Here is a 16,303-nt window from a genome sequence, read left to right as displayed (position 1 = left end):
TAAAACAATTAAATCTGGTTACTTCTAGCTTATTTTAATGGTTAACTTATTTTATTTTGAACAAGCCAGATTTTTCATAATAGGTATGGTAGTTAATACTTTTGGTCACCACTTTAATGACTTACAAACTAGTGACAATATATATTTTTATCAAAATCCACAGGTTCAGTAAACTCAAAGTTTAGTACATTAAATTATAATAGAATTGAATTTTAACACACGCAGGCCGGCCGCGGATACTTTGATAATTACTTTACAGATTACATTTATTTTAAAGCAAGTTGCACAAACAAGGTTTCAGAGTAATAAAATCAAAAATAAACAATTTTTCATTATTTGGATTGACAAGTACCTTTGATTACTATATTTTATACCTTTTTCTTTAATTGGTAGTTGAATAGTTCGCAAATTGTTCGTAGAGAATTTAAAACTTTAAGATTTCTTACATTGTGTCTTCCAAACATAGACTTAGCTGCATGCGAAGTGCTGACATCCGAACGGCGTGACGGGGCGGATAGCGGACTAAAGTTGACAGCACGATGCATGGAATTTAGATGGCCGAAATCAGGAACTCAGTGCGGGTAGATGTGGTTGTCTACCCATCACTGAGGATGGAAAACCCCACTGTGAAAACAAAAGTTCGCACAGCGTTATTAAGTGGTTATGGCCAGTGGGAAAGTTCTCGGCCACAAAGGGCTCAAGAAAACAGGAAATCAAAAGGGTACTAAAATCTCTACTCACCAAATTGTGGGGTAGGTCGGTGGTACTATCTATCCATGATGGTAGACGTCCACTAGCGCGGTTGCACGCACTTAATTCGCCAGAAAAAACACTAACACTAATATGATGTTTAAACTTAAAGTTGTAAGGGGATTTTCCCCTGGTCGTCGCGACTACATCCTATATTCTTTGATGTCCGACTTCTTAGTAGGAGAGACGCGGTCGCGATAGAAGTAGCGCGGCAGATGTAGGATGCTCCCTGTACCACAGTAGATTGTCGACTCTCTCTACTTGAGAGAGTCCCTTAGTTCCTGCATGGGCTCAAAACCGAAAAGGGGGAGGGGGGGAAGAGAGAAACAGAGTGGGCGGAGCTAAGCGGGCCATGGGAGGAAAAGTACCTTGGGATTGGTCAGGGCTTGTGCCACAAGAAAAATATAAAACTCTCTATGAGCGCCATCTTTAGTTGGGGCAGGCGCCATGAGATAGCGCACCGAGCGGTGGCGTTGCTGTATGCCGTCTAAGGCAAAGGGGGATTGGAAGGTGGTGTTCCCTGGCGGGAGAAACAGACATTAGCATGCTTAGTTTCGGTTGTGCTCGAGAGATCGCGCACAAGCCTCGTGCGTGGAGCGCAAGCATAGGCGTGGCTTGTTCCTAAAGGAGAGGAGGGGTTGACGAGGGAAGGGGCATGGTCTTGCCTCGGTCATGGTTCCTGGAAGCATAGCAGAAAACCTAAGAGGGCCAGGGGTGGCGGGGAAGTGCTTGTTTTATGCCGAGACCAGCACATCCGCTTTGCTCGCCAGGGCCTCGAGCCTAGGAAAGCGAGCTAGGCTCGCCTGACGAGGCAGGTACCCCTGCGTGAGAAACAAGGCGGAAGGCACGTCAGGCAGGGAGAGTTATCATGTCTGTTCCTGCATGCCGGCGAGATAAAATTGACTCGGCTAGCCTACGCTGCGTGTAAGCGTCTGCATGTCTCTGCTGAGACGTTGAGACTCTCTAAAACCCACTAATAAAGTTTTAATATGTATAGCCCTGGGTGGTATAGATGAGAAAATAAATTTTGATGAGGTACTCTAGCTTATGGGAAAGCAAAAATATTTTAATAAATAAAAATGGAAAAATTGAGCCATTAAATTACTGATTTTCGGCTCATACTCCCCCGCTTGATGGCGGAGCCCAGGGTAGAAAATAGGTCAGACTCCTGAGGTAAATACCCTGATTAAATTTGCATAAACTTTAATGTACGGTAATATTAAAGGTTAGAATTGAGATATCTGTATTATAGATTGTTAAAAAAAAACTCTATGGTGAATGAGGAACTCTAAAAAAGTTGATCTCAGATGTTGGACATGGTGTACATTCTCAAAATGGGCACTATGAGGAAGGCCGAAAAACACTGAGGCCGAAACAAGGGATAAGCCTCCTTGAGCACTCAGTGACGAACGGGGATTGTAACCCCTCTAAATGGGTATGGTAACCCGTATATGAGCATGATAGCTCTGTAACTTACAAACTAAATGGGAATATAACCCCTGTACAAAACGTCTTTCCACAAGAAGCCGAAGGCATTGGGACTTTGCCCGCTCAATCAGGCTATGGATAGGACGGAATAAATTTGACGCTTGCTCAAAAGCGAAGTGAAACCTCGGTCCCAGAATGGCACTTATTAGCTTAACATAGGATCCTATTGTCCATACTCTGAAGGGTGATCAGTCCAACGGGCTGGAACAGTGATGCCTAAGCGGGAAATTCCCGAAAGCTAGATTGGGTTTGAAACCCAAGAGAACAACCACAATTTCTAGAATGATAAATTTAGGAAAAAAATATTTCTGTAAAAAGGTGTAGGAGTTTCCGCTAAAACGACTCTGATAATTAGAAAATAGTTAGTTTAATATTTACTACTTAAATGTTTCTGAAAAACAAACCGTCAGTCAATTACCCTTAGCACTCAAATTTAAATAGTTATATAAAATTATAAACCTAAAATAAACCACATTATAAATCTAAAGGGTTGACTTTACTTAATAGAGCTATCGGAGCTTCCATGGCAGGCATTTAGGTTTTACACTGCCTGAAAAGGGATTTGAACAGAGATCGTCCAAATGTGAGTGGTGGGACTGGAACCCAAAGAACACTCGAGTGGTCATGAGATATTTCACTCAGAGGACCCGGATCCTGGCGCGTTTTGGCTCAGTGACCAATTTAGTGCTGCACTGTGGCTAGCGTGACCTAAGTTCTACTTTAGAACACACAAAAATAAAAACCAGTATGCCGTCTGGAAGTCACAAGGCTCTTAACTATATAAACAAGGTCATGTTAATTATGAAAAACAAATTACGAACTTTGGGGCGAGTGCGAAAGAAAATTATAAACTCTGTTTTTATGTACCTAGATGTACCAGCTATAGTGCTCAGATTTTGTGTACATAGCTGTACATCAACATTTAATTTTTTTTTTAATGTTTTTTAATCTAAATTTAAAAATGAAAAATCAATATAAATTGCCAGAATTTTAACTTAAAATTCACTGCTAAATGCATAAACAGGAAACATTCAATTCCTAAAAAAAATACTACTTGTTTACTTTGTAATTTATTGACTTGGCAATACCGCAATTAAAATTTACATAATAATTTTACACATTGAATGTTATCGTATGTTATCAAAATAAATATAGACAGTCAAATAATAAATTGAAAATTAGGTTAAAATAAACTTTGCTATCAGAGAGGCCTCGCTGAGCTACCTTAAACACATACGAGAGAGAAAGAAAATGACGATCAAAACTGTGTCAACATTAGTGACATGAACAAAGTCAATAAAGTAAAAGATTACTAAAAAAAATTTATGTTTTATAATCCATATGAGAAAATTAAATTTGTTGCTTAATGGCAGATAGACGTTTCGATGTGAATAAAAAATTTCATAAAATATTTTGAGAGTCACCAAGATTTTGCTAGCCTAGGGAATGTATTGAAATCATGACCTACACATACATAAATTTATTTAAGAACCTTTTCATGAAAGGCAAGTGTGATTACGCCACTTACAGCTCTCTCAAAAATTATCAAAACAAAGCTAGACACATAGATAGGTGCTTATTATAAAATTGTATAGTAACATAATTAAATCACAGGTATCTTTGTACCATTGTAAACAACTAAATATGATGGGAATAATACTGTATTATTAATATTATTTTATGTTGCATCTATTGAAGTAATGTGTAGAGTCCCTTTAGTCTCAATTAAGTTCTCAGTAAAAAATACAGATACCTCTTTAAATGTTAAGTGATCTTTTTTTGGATATAATTTACAAAACATTCCCTCTGAATATTATGTATTTAAGAGGAAATATACTAATCTATAAACATAGGGCGAGAAATTAATTGTTATTTACGTATTCAACTGAATTTCAAAAGAATTCTTAATTTTATTATTATCTTTTATAACAATACTGTTTAGCATACACTTAAATTCCATGTAGTTAAAGATTAAAAAAAATTATGCGTAAAATATTAAATATGTTTTTATTTATATATTATTTTATGAGACACTGTATTTTAATATTATGCTCTACATTTATGCATTAATGTTTAGTGTATACTTAAAATCTATAAAATTTAATATATGAAGTATAAAACACCTGTTTTTAATCTTATATGCTTAAAGTAAATGCCCTTGCACATAAATAAAAAATTAGGGGAGTTTTTTTGTTTTATTTATTTTATAATTATTTTTACTAAAATTATTTGAAGTTACAAATTTTCAACAATGAAAATTTTATAATGTATTCATTATTTCTCACATTATAAGGTTAATATTAGTGAAGGAAACATGGTAAATTGCCCTGACACAGGGCTTGTGTGTTGGCTACAGCTAGCAGCTGACAGGAGTTTATCAACAAGGACTAACGTCGTAGACCACGTGGGTGTCGCAGGTCGCCGACCACCAACAGGAGGGGGGAAGGGGTGGTCTGTTTACGTCTGGTGATAAGACGCGTCACTTCCGTCGCTCTGACGACTGCGCGCCAGGACATGCGCAGGAGGGGGTAGGGGTGGCGGCGGATAGCTGGCCCAGGGCTGCCAACGCCCAAAGATAATGGCGTGCTGGCATCACGCACGGCAAAAGACGTGGCGTTAGACGGCGTAACATTTAGGTGTGCAAAGTTGGCAGCCTTGTCAAAATGGTTGCGGGCCTAAGGTAAGAGGCAAAACGTAAACAAATGTATCATTTACGACACAGCTGGCTGGAAATGATAACGGGAGAAAAACATACAAGAATTCCTGCAAGAAGATGCATAGCCAGAATCAATGAAGAAAATTTATAATTTAGTGTAGGGGTAATGGACTCACTTGAAAGAAAAGATACGCGGCGCGAAATTACGACAAAACGCTCGCATGCAGTTCACAAAAAAATCTTATAACATAAAGAAGTTTTATAAGTTATACCTATATTAAAAAGGTAGTGACAACCAAAAGACAACAAACCAATTATGCTACCATTTTGTAAGAAACCATGCTCTGCTACCATTTGTAATTGACCTGTGACGTCAAGAAGACATATTAACAGTGAACAGAGGCGGAACACAGGTACAATACAAAGAATTTAGGTGTTAACACTCCAAAAGGTTGGTGGGTGTTAAGGTGGATCGTAATCTATAAAAATATAAATAAAACAATTAAATCTGGTTACTTCTAGCTTATTTTAATGGTTAACTTATTTTATTTTGAACAAGCCAGATTTTTCATAATAGGTATGGTAGTTAATACTTTTGGTCACCACTTTAATGACTTACAAACTAGTGACAATATATATTTTTAACAAAATCCACAGGTTCAGTAAACTCAAAGTTTAGTACATTAAATTATAATAGAATTGAATTTTAACACGCGCAGGCCGGCCGCGGATACTTTGATAATTACTTTACAGATTACATTTATTTTAAAGCAAGTTGCACAAACAAGGTTTCAGAGTAATAAAATCAAAAATAAACAATTTTTCATTATTTGGATTGACAAGTACCTTTGATTACTATATTTTATACCTTTTTCTTTAATTGGTAGTTGAATAGTTCGCAAATTGTTCGTAGAGAATTTAAAACTTTAAGATTTCTTACATTGTGTCTTCCAAACATAGACTTAGCTGCATGCGAAGTGCTGACATCCGAACGGCGTGACGGGGCGGATAGCGGACTAAAGTTGACAGCACGATGCATGGAATTTAGATGGCCGAAATCAGGAACTCAGTGCGGGTAGATGTGGTTGTCTACCCATCACTGGGGATGGAAAACCCCACTGTGAAAACAAAAGTTCGCACAGCGTTATTAAGTGGTTATGGCCAGTGGGAAAGTTCTCGGCCACAAAGGGCTCAAGAAAACAGGAAATCAAAAGGGTACTAAAATCTCTACTCACCAAATTGTGGGGTAGGTCGGTGGTACTATCTATCCATGATGGTAGACGTCCACTAGCGCGGTTGCACGCACTTAATTCGCCAGAAAAAACACTAACACTAATATGATGTTTAAACTTAAAGTTGTAAGGGGATTTTCCCCTGGTCGTCGCGACTACATCCTATATTCTTTGATGTCCGACTTCTTAGTAGGAGAGACGCGGTCGCGATAGAAGTAGCGCGGCAGATGTAGGATGCTCCCTGTACCACAGTAGATTGTCGACTCTCTCTACTTGAGAGAGTCCCTTAGTTCCTGCATGGGCTCAAAACCGAAAAGGGGGAGGGGGGGAAGAGAGAAACAGAGTGGGCGGAGCTAAGCGGGCCATGGGAGGAAAAGTACCTTGGGATTGGTCAGGGCTTGTGCCACAAGAAAAATATAAAACTCTCTATGAGCGCCATCTTTAGTTGGGACAGGCGCCATGAGATAGCGCACCAAGCGGTGGCGTTGCTGTATGCCGTCTAAGGCAAAGGGGGATTGGAAGGTGGTGTTCCCTGGCGGGAGAAACAGACATTAGCATGCTTAGTTTCGGTTGTGCTCGAGAGATCGCGCACAAGCCTCGTGCGTGGAGCACAAGCATAGGCGTGGCTTGTTCCTAAAGGAGAGGAGGGGTTGACGAGGGAAGGGGCATGGTCTTGCCTCGGTCATGGTTCCTGGAAGCATAGCAGAAAACCTAAGAGGGCCAGGGGTGGCGGGGAAGTGCTTGTTTTATGCCGAGACCAGCACATCCGCTTTGCTCGCCAGGGCCTCGAGCCTAGGAAAGCGAGCTAGGCTCGCCTGACGAGGCAGGTACCCCTGCGTGAGAAACAAGGTGGAAGGCACGTCAGGCAGGGAGAGTTATCATGTCTGTTCCTGCATGCCGGCGAGATAAAATTGACTCGGCTAGCCTACGCTGCGTGTAAGCGTCTGCATGTCTCTGCTGAGACGTTGAGACTCTCTAAAACCCACTAATAAAGTTTTAATATGTATAGCCCTGGGTGGTATAGATGAGAAAATAAATTTTGATGAGGTACTCTAGCTTATGGGAAAGCAAAAATATTTTAATAAATAAAAATGGAAAAATTGAGCCATTAAATTACTGATTTTCGGCTCATAGTAGTGTGTTTTATTATGTGTAACATCCTAGCTCTCAGTGTACGGCATTTGGTGGGAGTGATTTCGCGAGTGCGACGTAAAGCCGAGGCCACACAGAACCTACGCTATGTTCACGATGTTCGCTATGTTCGCTGCGCCAGGTGGCCAGAGAGGATAGTCTAGCTGACGATGTCGGAGAGACGCATGCCGTGGGACTAGAGTGATGATTCCGACGATGATAATATTCCGCTGGCTCACAGTATTGTAACGTAAAAAATAAATGGTGCCATGAAAATCTAGAAACAAAAAAAAAAAAGTTGAACAATGTCATCATTTGATAAAGAAGAAACGAGGACGAAAATTAATGTATGAATCATTTTAGATTAAATACAACTCAGTTTGACAGCATTACCTTGAAACCAAATCCCAGACATTGTCCTGCATATTCTGCCTTATATATTCTTCCATAGATTTATTCATTCGTAATACTTCACTGAACTTAGCCGTTGACACGACATCACTATTTAAAGCACAACACTGAGATAAATTAAACTTCATAAAAAGCAAACACAGAAGTCAGCAAAATTACGTGTGGAAACAGATTTTTTGCTTATTTGCGCAGGTGCAAATCATCGACGTTTAGAAAAAATGGCGAGAACTAAACACCCGGTGACGTCACCAGGATCGCGAACATCGCGAATATAGCGAGCATAGCTCTCTGTATGGCCGTAGCTTAATTGTGTTGCAGGAAGTAAGGAGAAGTGGTCACCATTTAATTTTTCGGCGAGGCCCACAGTTGGCGCTCGTGCTGCAGCGAGTCAGCGAGCGCAGAAATTTCCACGGCATTTGAAAAGAGAGAGAGAGAGAGAGACAGAAGAGACAGCTGTTTTACGTTCGTTCCGCTAACAGTAGTCTTGAATAGCGCGAGGTATTGCCATGTGGATTTTCTAATAACCTATAGAGACGTTGTGAAATAATAATGTATAATATATAATACAAATTCATAATTTTATGTTTTGTATTAAAATAGTGTAAATACAGAGTTTGTGATAAGGTATGTTAGATGTTACACATCACTGGCGACTTCTGAAAAACTCGCTCTATTTTTATCTTAGTTAACGTCACGCGGTATTTACGGACCTACAAGACTCATGTGGGCTTCGAAACCTTCGGCTGCCAATAACCCAATGCTCATAATTTTATGTCATACCAGGGTATTGGAATCAAATCCGCAACCCTCACATTAATAAACGACCGTCCACGTGTGGAATTTATCGAAGTAGTTTAAACGCAAATTTATTCTTTTGGCGGAATTTTTCATTTATTTTCCTGTATGCTATGAAATTACTATATAAATATTTTTTTTTAATAATTGTGATAATGTTTTTACTATTCATTAGCACTCCAAAATTATTTTTAATCATAATATCAAATACTAAGGCTAATAAAAACATTTTGTTTCAGACTTAAATATTTTTCTGGTTTTGATCATAATAATTAAGTACTTTCGATAGTACTTAAAACAAACAAACTTTTAATACGTCTTCTGATAGCTTAAAGTTTTTCAGTAAAAATACTGAGAGTTAAATTAAATTATTTTAACCTTCAGTATTTGATAGTTGTTATTTTTATTTCTCTCTCTCTCACGCTCTCTTTCTCTCTCTCTCTCTCTCTCTCACACACACACACACACACAGTGTGGTAAGATTATGTTAAGTCTTCTTGTGCATAACTGTATGACGTAGGCTAACCGGGATGACTCTTGTTATTTACACGACTGACTTTGCTACTGAAGAGTCTGGCTAGCTATTCTCCATGGCTGGCATCTGCCTTGTTGCGTTGTTTGTATATTCAGCGGGGAAATATTTTTGCGGGCATCATGATTATTTGCCAGTAAAGGATGTTTCTGTGAACTCTGAGGAAGTGTTTACCTGTTTGTGCAGTAGAAGGACTTTCACTAAATCGCTGCATGCAAATCATGTACCGTATTGGCCCGAATATAAGGCGACCCCGAATATAAGGCGACCTGCAGTTTCAGGAGGCCAAACAAATGTAAAAATAATTTTTGGTATAAATTAATGTGAAAATTCATTAGACATACATTTTGTGTTGATAAATTGTTTTTGCATTTATGTATAACAATTAATTTATATTTATCACATTACTTATTTAAAATAAGTTTGAATGGCCTACCCTAAAAGTCAAAAGAAAACAATTAGAAAATATTTACATTTTTAAGTATTACACTAGAAATCTTTTCGTACGTTTACTCTAATGAAGCTGCATAATTGTCATCTTCAGAGCTGTTTATTTGTCTAGGGCTCGTTCCCCGCCGTTCCACCAATGTGTGATTGTTCATTTTTCACAGTTTACTGTATCTACGAATTTAAAATTTTTACAATGGCTATTAATCCCTCTTAAAATACAGCATTTAACTTTCCGTTTGACTTAAGCTACATATTACCACAGAACAAGGCGTATTACTATTTAGTAGTGTGTTAAACGTAAAAAAAGCAAACAAAGAATGCATCTTGCCGGAACAAAACAAGTGGCTAGCTGACATGATGAAGCATACGGCCAAGAATAACTTCGGTTACGTGACCGCGTATATTTGTCCATATTACTCTCTGACAGAGAGAGTCTGTTCTATGAATTTGAAAGAATAATCTATTATAATTATGAAAGGTTTTTACATAAATAAAGAGTGGATTATTAAAATAGCTTTTGAAGCAACGTACCAAATTCCTATTAATATGGCGTCTTCGTGCGTGTTCGGCAATGTTCGTTTTACAACAAAGAAATATTGTGGAAAGACAGTTGGCAGCCGTGAATTTCCAAACATTACATCCGAAATGTTTGTAAACGTAAACAATCGTTCTGAAAATAACTGTGATGTTTTAGTACAAATATTTCCGTTAAAAATCTGAAGAAAAATTACCGTAAATGTTAACACGCGATTGTACACAAAGTACAAATATGAATTGTGAAATAAAAGGTTGCCATTTTGAGATGCTTCAACATTCACGTTTTTACTCAAGAACAAATATTTTAATTTTCAACTTCAAACAATTGTCAATTACTGCAATATTAGGTGGATTTATGGTTTTTCCCCGTGTGAGGTAACAAAGTTTTAGTTAATATAAAAAATTGTGAACGTTTTGTTAAACAATGTTTCTACTGTAGCTTTCAGCTTGGAACTAATGTTTGCGGTTCTGACGTCTTGGGTGCGAAAATAAGGCGACTTCCAATTTTTGCATCTCTCGTTTATGTAAAAATGGTCGCCTTATATTCGGACCAATACGGTATTTCATATTCTCTATAAGCCCACGTAAGTAATTTAAGCAAATATTAATCTGTTTGTTTCAGGTTTTATTTAGCCAATACAGCATTGAAAATTATATGGTATAGTATGGTTCTCTGGATAACATTTGGGCTCCTGAAGTTCATGGTTAAATTTTTAAATAATTTCTAGTAGTAAGTGTTAAATGTAATACGTGTGGTATGTGCCCTTATAATGTTGCTTAATATATATGTAATCAGTTTTTTTAAAAAATTTCTACCAATAAATTTATTTTTATATTCCATGTTTTACTTTCCTGTATTTATAATAATATTAGAGAACTTTTTTGAATGCCTTACATTAAAACTACCTATATTGACGAAACAACTATGAAACAAATGCATCGCAGTTGAAATGCCATGAGTAAAAGCTATGAGCTTTAAAGCTGCGACAGAAATAATGAACACGAAAATTTATACTATGGATACAAGGATACGTAAAAATTACAATATTTTGGTTTTACCTATAGTATTAATGTAAGTTGGGCAAACTCTGACATCAAATTCGTTTGCCAAAATGTAATAAATAGCGAGTACTGATTAAGTTTTATTATCCTGAGTAATTAATTGCTTAACATGCTTATGAAAAATATACATTTATTGTAAAAATGCATCTTAAGTCACAATAAAAATAACTATTTTTGGTAAAAAATTTTGAATAAGAATAATTTGAACATAATTTTTTTAAAAATTAATTATCTTATATTTATTAATGAGGATGATGTATAAAACTAAAAAAAATACCAACACAAAAAATAAACCTGTTTTAAAATGAAATTGACCTAAAAATAAAACCATGAAATCTTGTCTCTCCTTACTGGTATTGTGTGTAGAGAAAATGTTCATTAATGGTCATCTGTGGCTATGCTTGCTACGGCATCGCATTCACGTGGGAGACACGAGGCCAAGGTAAGCGTCAAAATTCTGTCGTAATAATGTTTGAGAATTGGCCTGGTTCACTAACAGGTCAGAGATCTCTACTATCATGGATTCCATCAACCTTTCTATGCTAATCTCCTGCGAACGTTAGAATAGCTAATCAGTGAAACATAAATGCATTCTGGAAGCATGCATTCCAGGCATTATCTAAATTCTATTTACGTGTAAGTAAATGCACATATGTCGACTTTTCAACTACATACTACAACAAAAGAGGACGATACCTCGTATAAAATGCCCGTCGGCTTATAAAGAAAAATGGGGACTATACACCCCTGCATAAATCCTGGTCACTAAGACCCTGATCATACGATACCTTTCTGAACACTGCAGTTGAAACAACACATCATGATAAAATTTAAAAAAATTTTCAAATAGAAGAATACCTAATCAAAGTTTAACAATACTTACATTGACAATACTGATCAAATACGAAAGAAATATGAGCCACAAAAAAAAAGAAAACAAAATTCTAAAATGCTTATTCAAAACGACAACACCAAAATTGAAAATAAAATTAAGAAAACGGTCGTCCAAAGGTGAATGACTAAGTCCCATACCTTAGACACTCAAAAAATAATTTTAGCACCTGCAAAAGCAAGCTTGACCACTAACACAAAATGTAACCTGAACAAATTTAAGATTCAGCAAAAGGGAAGTGAATAAAAATAACTGCCTGTAGTTAATCGAACAAAATGTTATGAGAAGAAATCAAAGTAGAAACCATACCTTACAATGAAGAATGTGTCACTATACGACAATCCCACCAAGCAGAACTCCACTACACGAAATTCACCAGAGATGGCTGAAACGGTGAGTCGCAGCAACACCGAGCCGAAGCCGCAACCACCCTAGCAAAATCCATGCAGCAGACACCCCACAGGAGAGATGTCATACAGCAACAACCCTAGTACACAAATCAAAAACAAGAACAGTATCTAAGTTAAAAAAAGTTAACACAAATTAAAAAAAATTATTAAATTGATGACACTACACGGTGTAATGTGTGGAACACATGTGCAATGGCTGTATCGTGTGGAAGATGTACAAGACATACAACACACCACATCCCCACATGAACTAACACACACATAACCTACAAAACAGAAATTTTAAAAAGTATATGTTTTGGATGACAAGACAAAAAACAAAACGGATATATTCAAATGTTATTTTAAAAGATGACACTAGCAAGACAAACAAAATAGAAAAGCAATGAATCAAAGTTAGCACTCAAAAAAAAAAATATTAATTATTATTTAAAAACAAATAAAATCACAAAATATATTAATCTAAATTTAAACTATTATTAAAAATGAGTGATTGGATCTTCCATGGCAGATATATGGTTTGATAAAAAAATGACTGAGGCCTGCAAAAAATGAAAAGTGCTGGTGAAGCCTAAACACTTCTCAACAGGACTTGGCACTGGCTCACTGGCTCTGGCTCAGAGGACCTGCCTAAAATAAAAAGTTTGCTCTCTGGCTAAACTTGACCAAAGTCAACAACACAATTTAAAAACACAACCCAAATATCGTCTGGAAGTCACTTACTCCCACAGTACAAAATTGTATACATACATTGTATCAAAACTATAAAACTTTATAATAGTGCTTAAAGAAAAGATTCAAAAGAGAAACGACAAAATTCTAACAAGAAAACCACTAACCTTTTACTGCATCTCACTGAAACAAAATTAGTAAAACAAAACAAATGCAAAATAATGACATTTAAACGAAGACTAACCATTAATAGGCTCAAGAGGAATAAATTTAAAAGACCAAAAACAGCTCAAGACAAAAAAAATATTAACCCAAATACTTGATTCAAAGATACTGAGATTAAATACTTATAAAACAACTTCATAACATCAATTATTAAATCGTGCAATGAAAAGCACTAGAACATACATTAAATGAACTCATTAGGAAAACGGCAAAATGTCTCTTGTAAGAAATTAGATAAAACACATACCCAAGATGACCTACAACAAAACATGGGCAAGGAAACAACATTAAAATTATTAAAACCACCTGCTACAAAAAAAAGAACTTATTAAACGATGGCAACAAAACAAGAAAATATACCTATCATGGTTAGATTATGAAAAACGTGCCCCAAATGATGATACACGAAAAGTAAACAAACATCACCTCAATTAAATATTACTGAAGAAACCACAGACTTTTCAACATATGGCAATCTGCAAAAAAAATCAGAAACATGGAATTATTATGAAAATGAGAAATAATGCTTAAACAGTTCTCTCACGAACAAAACCTGCAATCTTATAAAATTGAAATTTCATTTAGAATTATATTAATAAAGAATATGCAAATTATGGAATTATAACCACGACAATTTTATAGGTTAAAAGGAATATAAATTTTAAAACTCTCAAATAACTTGCGACAAATTAAACGACAATTACCAAACATAACCTCAATCTTACAAACAAAATAAAAAAACAGTGTTGAAATTAATCTAGTTGTTACACCAAACCCTAAATTATGTGAAATGGACACAAAAAACTCATGAAAACCAAACATGAAGATGATAACAAAATAACTTGTACGAAAATACATACCCCAAATACCAACTAATAACCACATGATTACTTGAACATAAAAATGCAAACTAAGAAAACCCTATAACCAAACTTGTTCCCCAGAAATAATATTAAAAAAAATTAAATGTTGCAACAACTTAAAAACTAGTACCATGATTTTTTATTTACTTATTTTTATGACTCGAGTACAAAAGTTACGAGGGACTCAAAGACTAGGACACGTGGGTGATCAGGCCACGATCGACTGAGTCAAGGACCCTAAAGTCACTAATTCGCTAACAGTGGACCCGAATGGTGGACCTTCAACTGAAAGCAGGAATAAAGTGTTAAAACAAAATAACTCTCCACACCTTAACTCCTAAATAACATACTAGGTAACTACAAATATAAAACCCTCCAAAAAAAATACATATACTCATGATTTACTAAAACACAAAAAGAAGAAACACTATTTTAAGAAAATGCCTAACCTGGACATCAAAGTCAAGCCAAAAAAAAAATGAAAATGACAAATAAGAGTCGAGAACTACTAATGTCAGAAGTAAACACAACATTGGGTCAGTATGAAAGTACTACATTCAAAGTTGGCAGCACTGTGCTGCGAAAGACTCCATCTTGGCTGGGAATTTTTTTTTATAAACAAACTGCAGGAGTTCAAACAACGAAAGTAAAATTCATATTGAACGAAGACAAAATCACACATTAACTTAATATTAGCTATTAAATAATTATAGTTCCCCTATTAAATAAATGGCTTACTGTAAACAAAACGACGTATCAAGACAGATAAAAAAAATGACAACTCTCAACATATGCACTGGAGAGAAAAATAAGAGGCTCTACCATACCTTGTAATTCTTTTAAAAAACAATATTAAAATCCACATAATAGTTGGGAATAACACCGATACAATAAGTCACGAGAGAAGCACTAGGAAAAATCTGTTATATTACTGTGTTAAACGCAAGATACAAACGATCGTTCTAAAACTCATAATTTAAATAATAAACTTACTCGATTAACTCATTACACTAGCGACTGAAACGCAACATAGACTGACGAGAATAAAAAAAAAAGACGTGTGCGAAGACGTGACGTGACCTTGGCGACGCCTCAAGATAAACACCTGCACCAAAGCACTTCAACATGCAAGACAAAGCACTCGTACCACATACTACTGAATTAATAAAGACATAATTACACTAGGCGCTAGGGATGGGTAGTTCGCGAACTACCAGTTCATTTGGAACTGTTCTGACGAGCGAACTAGGTGACTAGTTCGTTGTTACCAAAAACAATAGTTCTTTCGTTCTTTGCGTGTTTCTCTTCTCCTACTATGTTTGGTCCTTACTGCGCATGCGGGAAAGATCCCTAGGTGACTAGTTCATCCTGGGACCGCTACTGCTCTGATACAAAAGTATCGGAAACTTGTAACTAGGTACATTACTGTATCAGTATCAGGTTGGAACAGATACCGAAAATTTCTGTAACAACCCACCTCTATTCCTGGGACCGCTACTGCTCTGATACAAAAGTAACAGATATTTGTAACTAGGTACATTACTGTATCAGTATCAGGTTGGAACAGAAACCGAAAATTGCTGTAACAACCCACCTCTACTAGTTCGCTGTTACCAAAAACAATCGTTCTTTCGTTCTTTGCGTGTTTCTCGTCTCCTACTCTGTTTGGTCCTTACTGCGCATGCGCGAAAGATAAACCACCCCCCCCCCTCCACACGAATCATACCACTGTCTCCCAATATGCCACGTCTTTCTTTCTTGCTTTCTTCCCTCTCTTACATTTGTTCTTTATTTGGTCTCGCTTCGTCAGTTCCAAGCAGAGACGTTCCAAGTACTGATCTGAACTACGAAGACCGAAGAACTAGCTAGTTCAAAGACATAGATAGTTCACACAGTAAGTTTATTTAATTGTGTAGTTAGGCTGTCGGTCATTATTTTCGTTTCGTTCTTTCTTGCGCAATGATGTATCGTTTGACGATCGTGAACTCTTAATTTTTATCTAATATTCTTTAGACATTTACATTACATATTGGCATTAAAAAACGTGTCACGTAAATAAGTGTAATTACGTTAAATTTCAGATAGCCTATACAATCTGAAATTAAACTTTAATTACACATAGACCACACATTACAAAACTACACTAAAATTTAAAGAAACATAATAAAACTTACCTAATACGAAAAAAATCAGCTTA

General features: G+C 36.3%; 1 protein-coding gene and 1 long non-coding RNA gene across 2 annotated transcripts in view; one reads left to right on the top strand and one right to left on the bottom strand.

The window, feature by feature from the left end:
- Window positions 1-11,229, top strand: part of LOC134530301 (fatty acyl-CoA reductase wat-like) — a 32,282-nt gene extending 21,053 nt beyond the window's left edge. Inside the window, exon 8 of the mRNA XM_063365022.1 lies at window positions 10,605-11,229. Coding sequence (XP_063221092.1) covers window positions 10,605-10,710 — 106 coding nt within the window. The 3' untranslated portion in view covers window positions 10,711-11,229. The remainder of the gene's footprint in view (window positions 1-10,604) is intronic.
- Window positions 14-15,753, bottom strand: LOC134530303 (uncharacterized). Its single transcript, XR_010074799.1, has 2 exons — window positions 7,651-15,753; window positions 14-7,534 (listed from the first exon to the last, which is right to left on the bottom strand). It is a non-coding gene; the product is annotated as an uncharacterized LOC134530303 (long non-coding RNA).
- Between the last annotated feature and the right edge of the window lie 550 nt (window positions 15,754-16,303).

This window comes from Bacillus rossius, chromosome 3 (assembly GCF_032445375.1).
Source record: "Bacillus rossius redtenbacheri isolate Brsri chromosome 3, Brsri_v3, whole genome shotgun sequence".
Taxonomy (NCBI): Eukaryota; Metazoa; Arthropoda; class Insecta; order Phasmatodea; family Bacillidae; genus Bacillus; species Bacillus rossius.
This window is presented reverse-complemented; position numbering and strand designations above follow the sequence as displayed.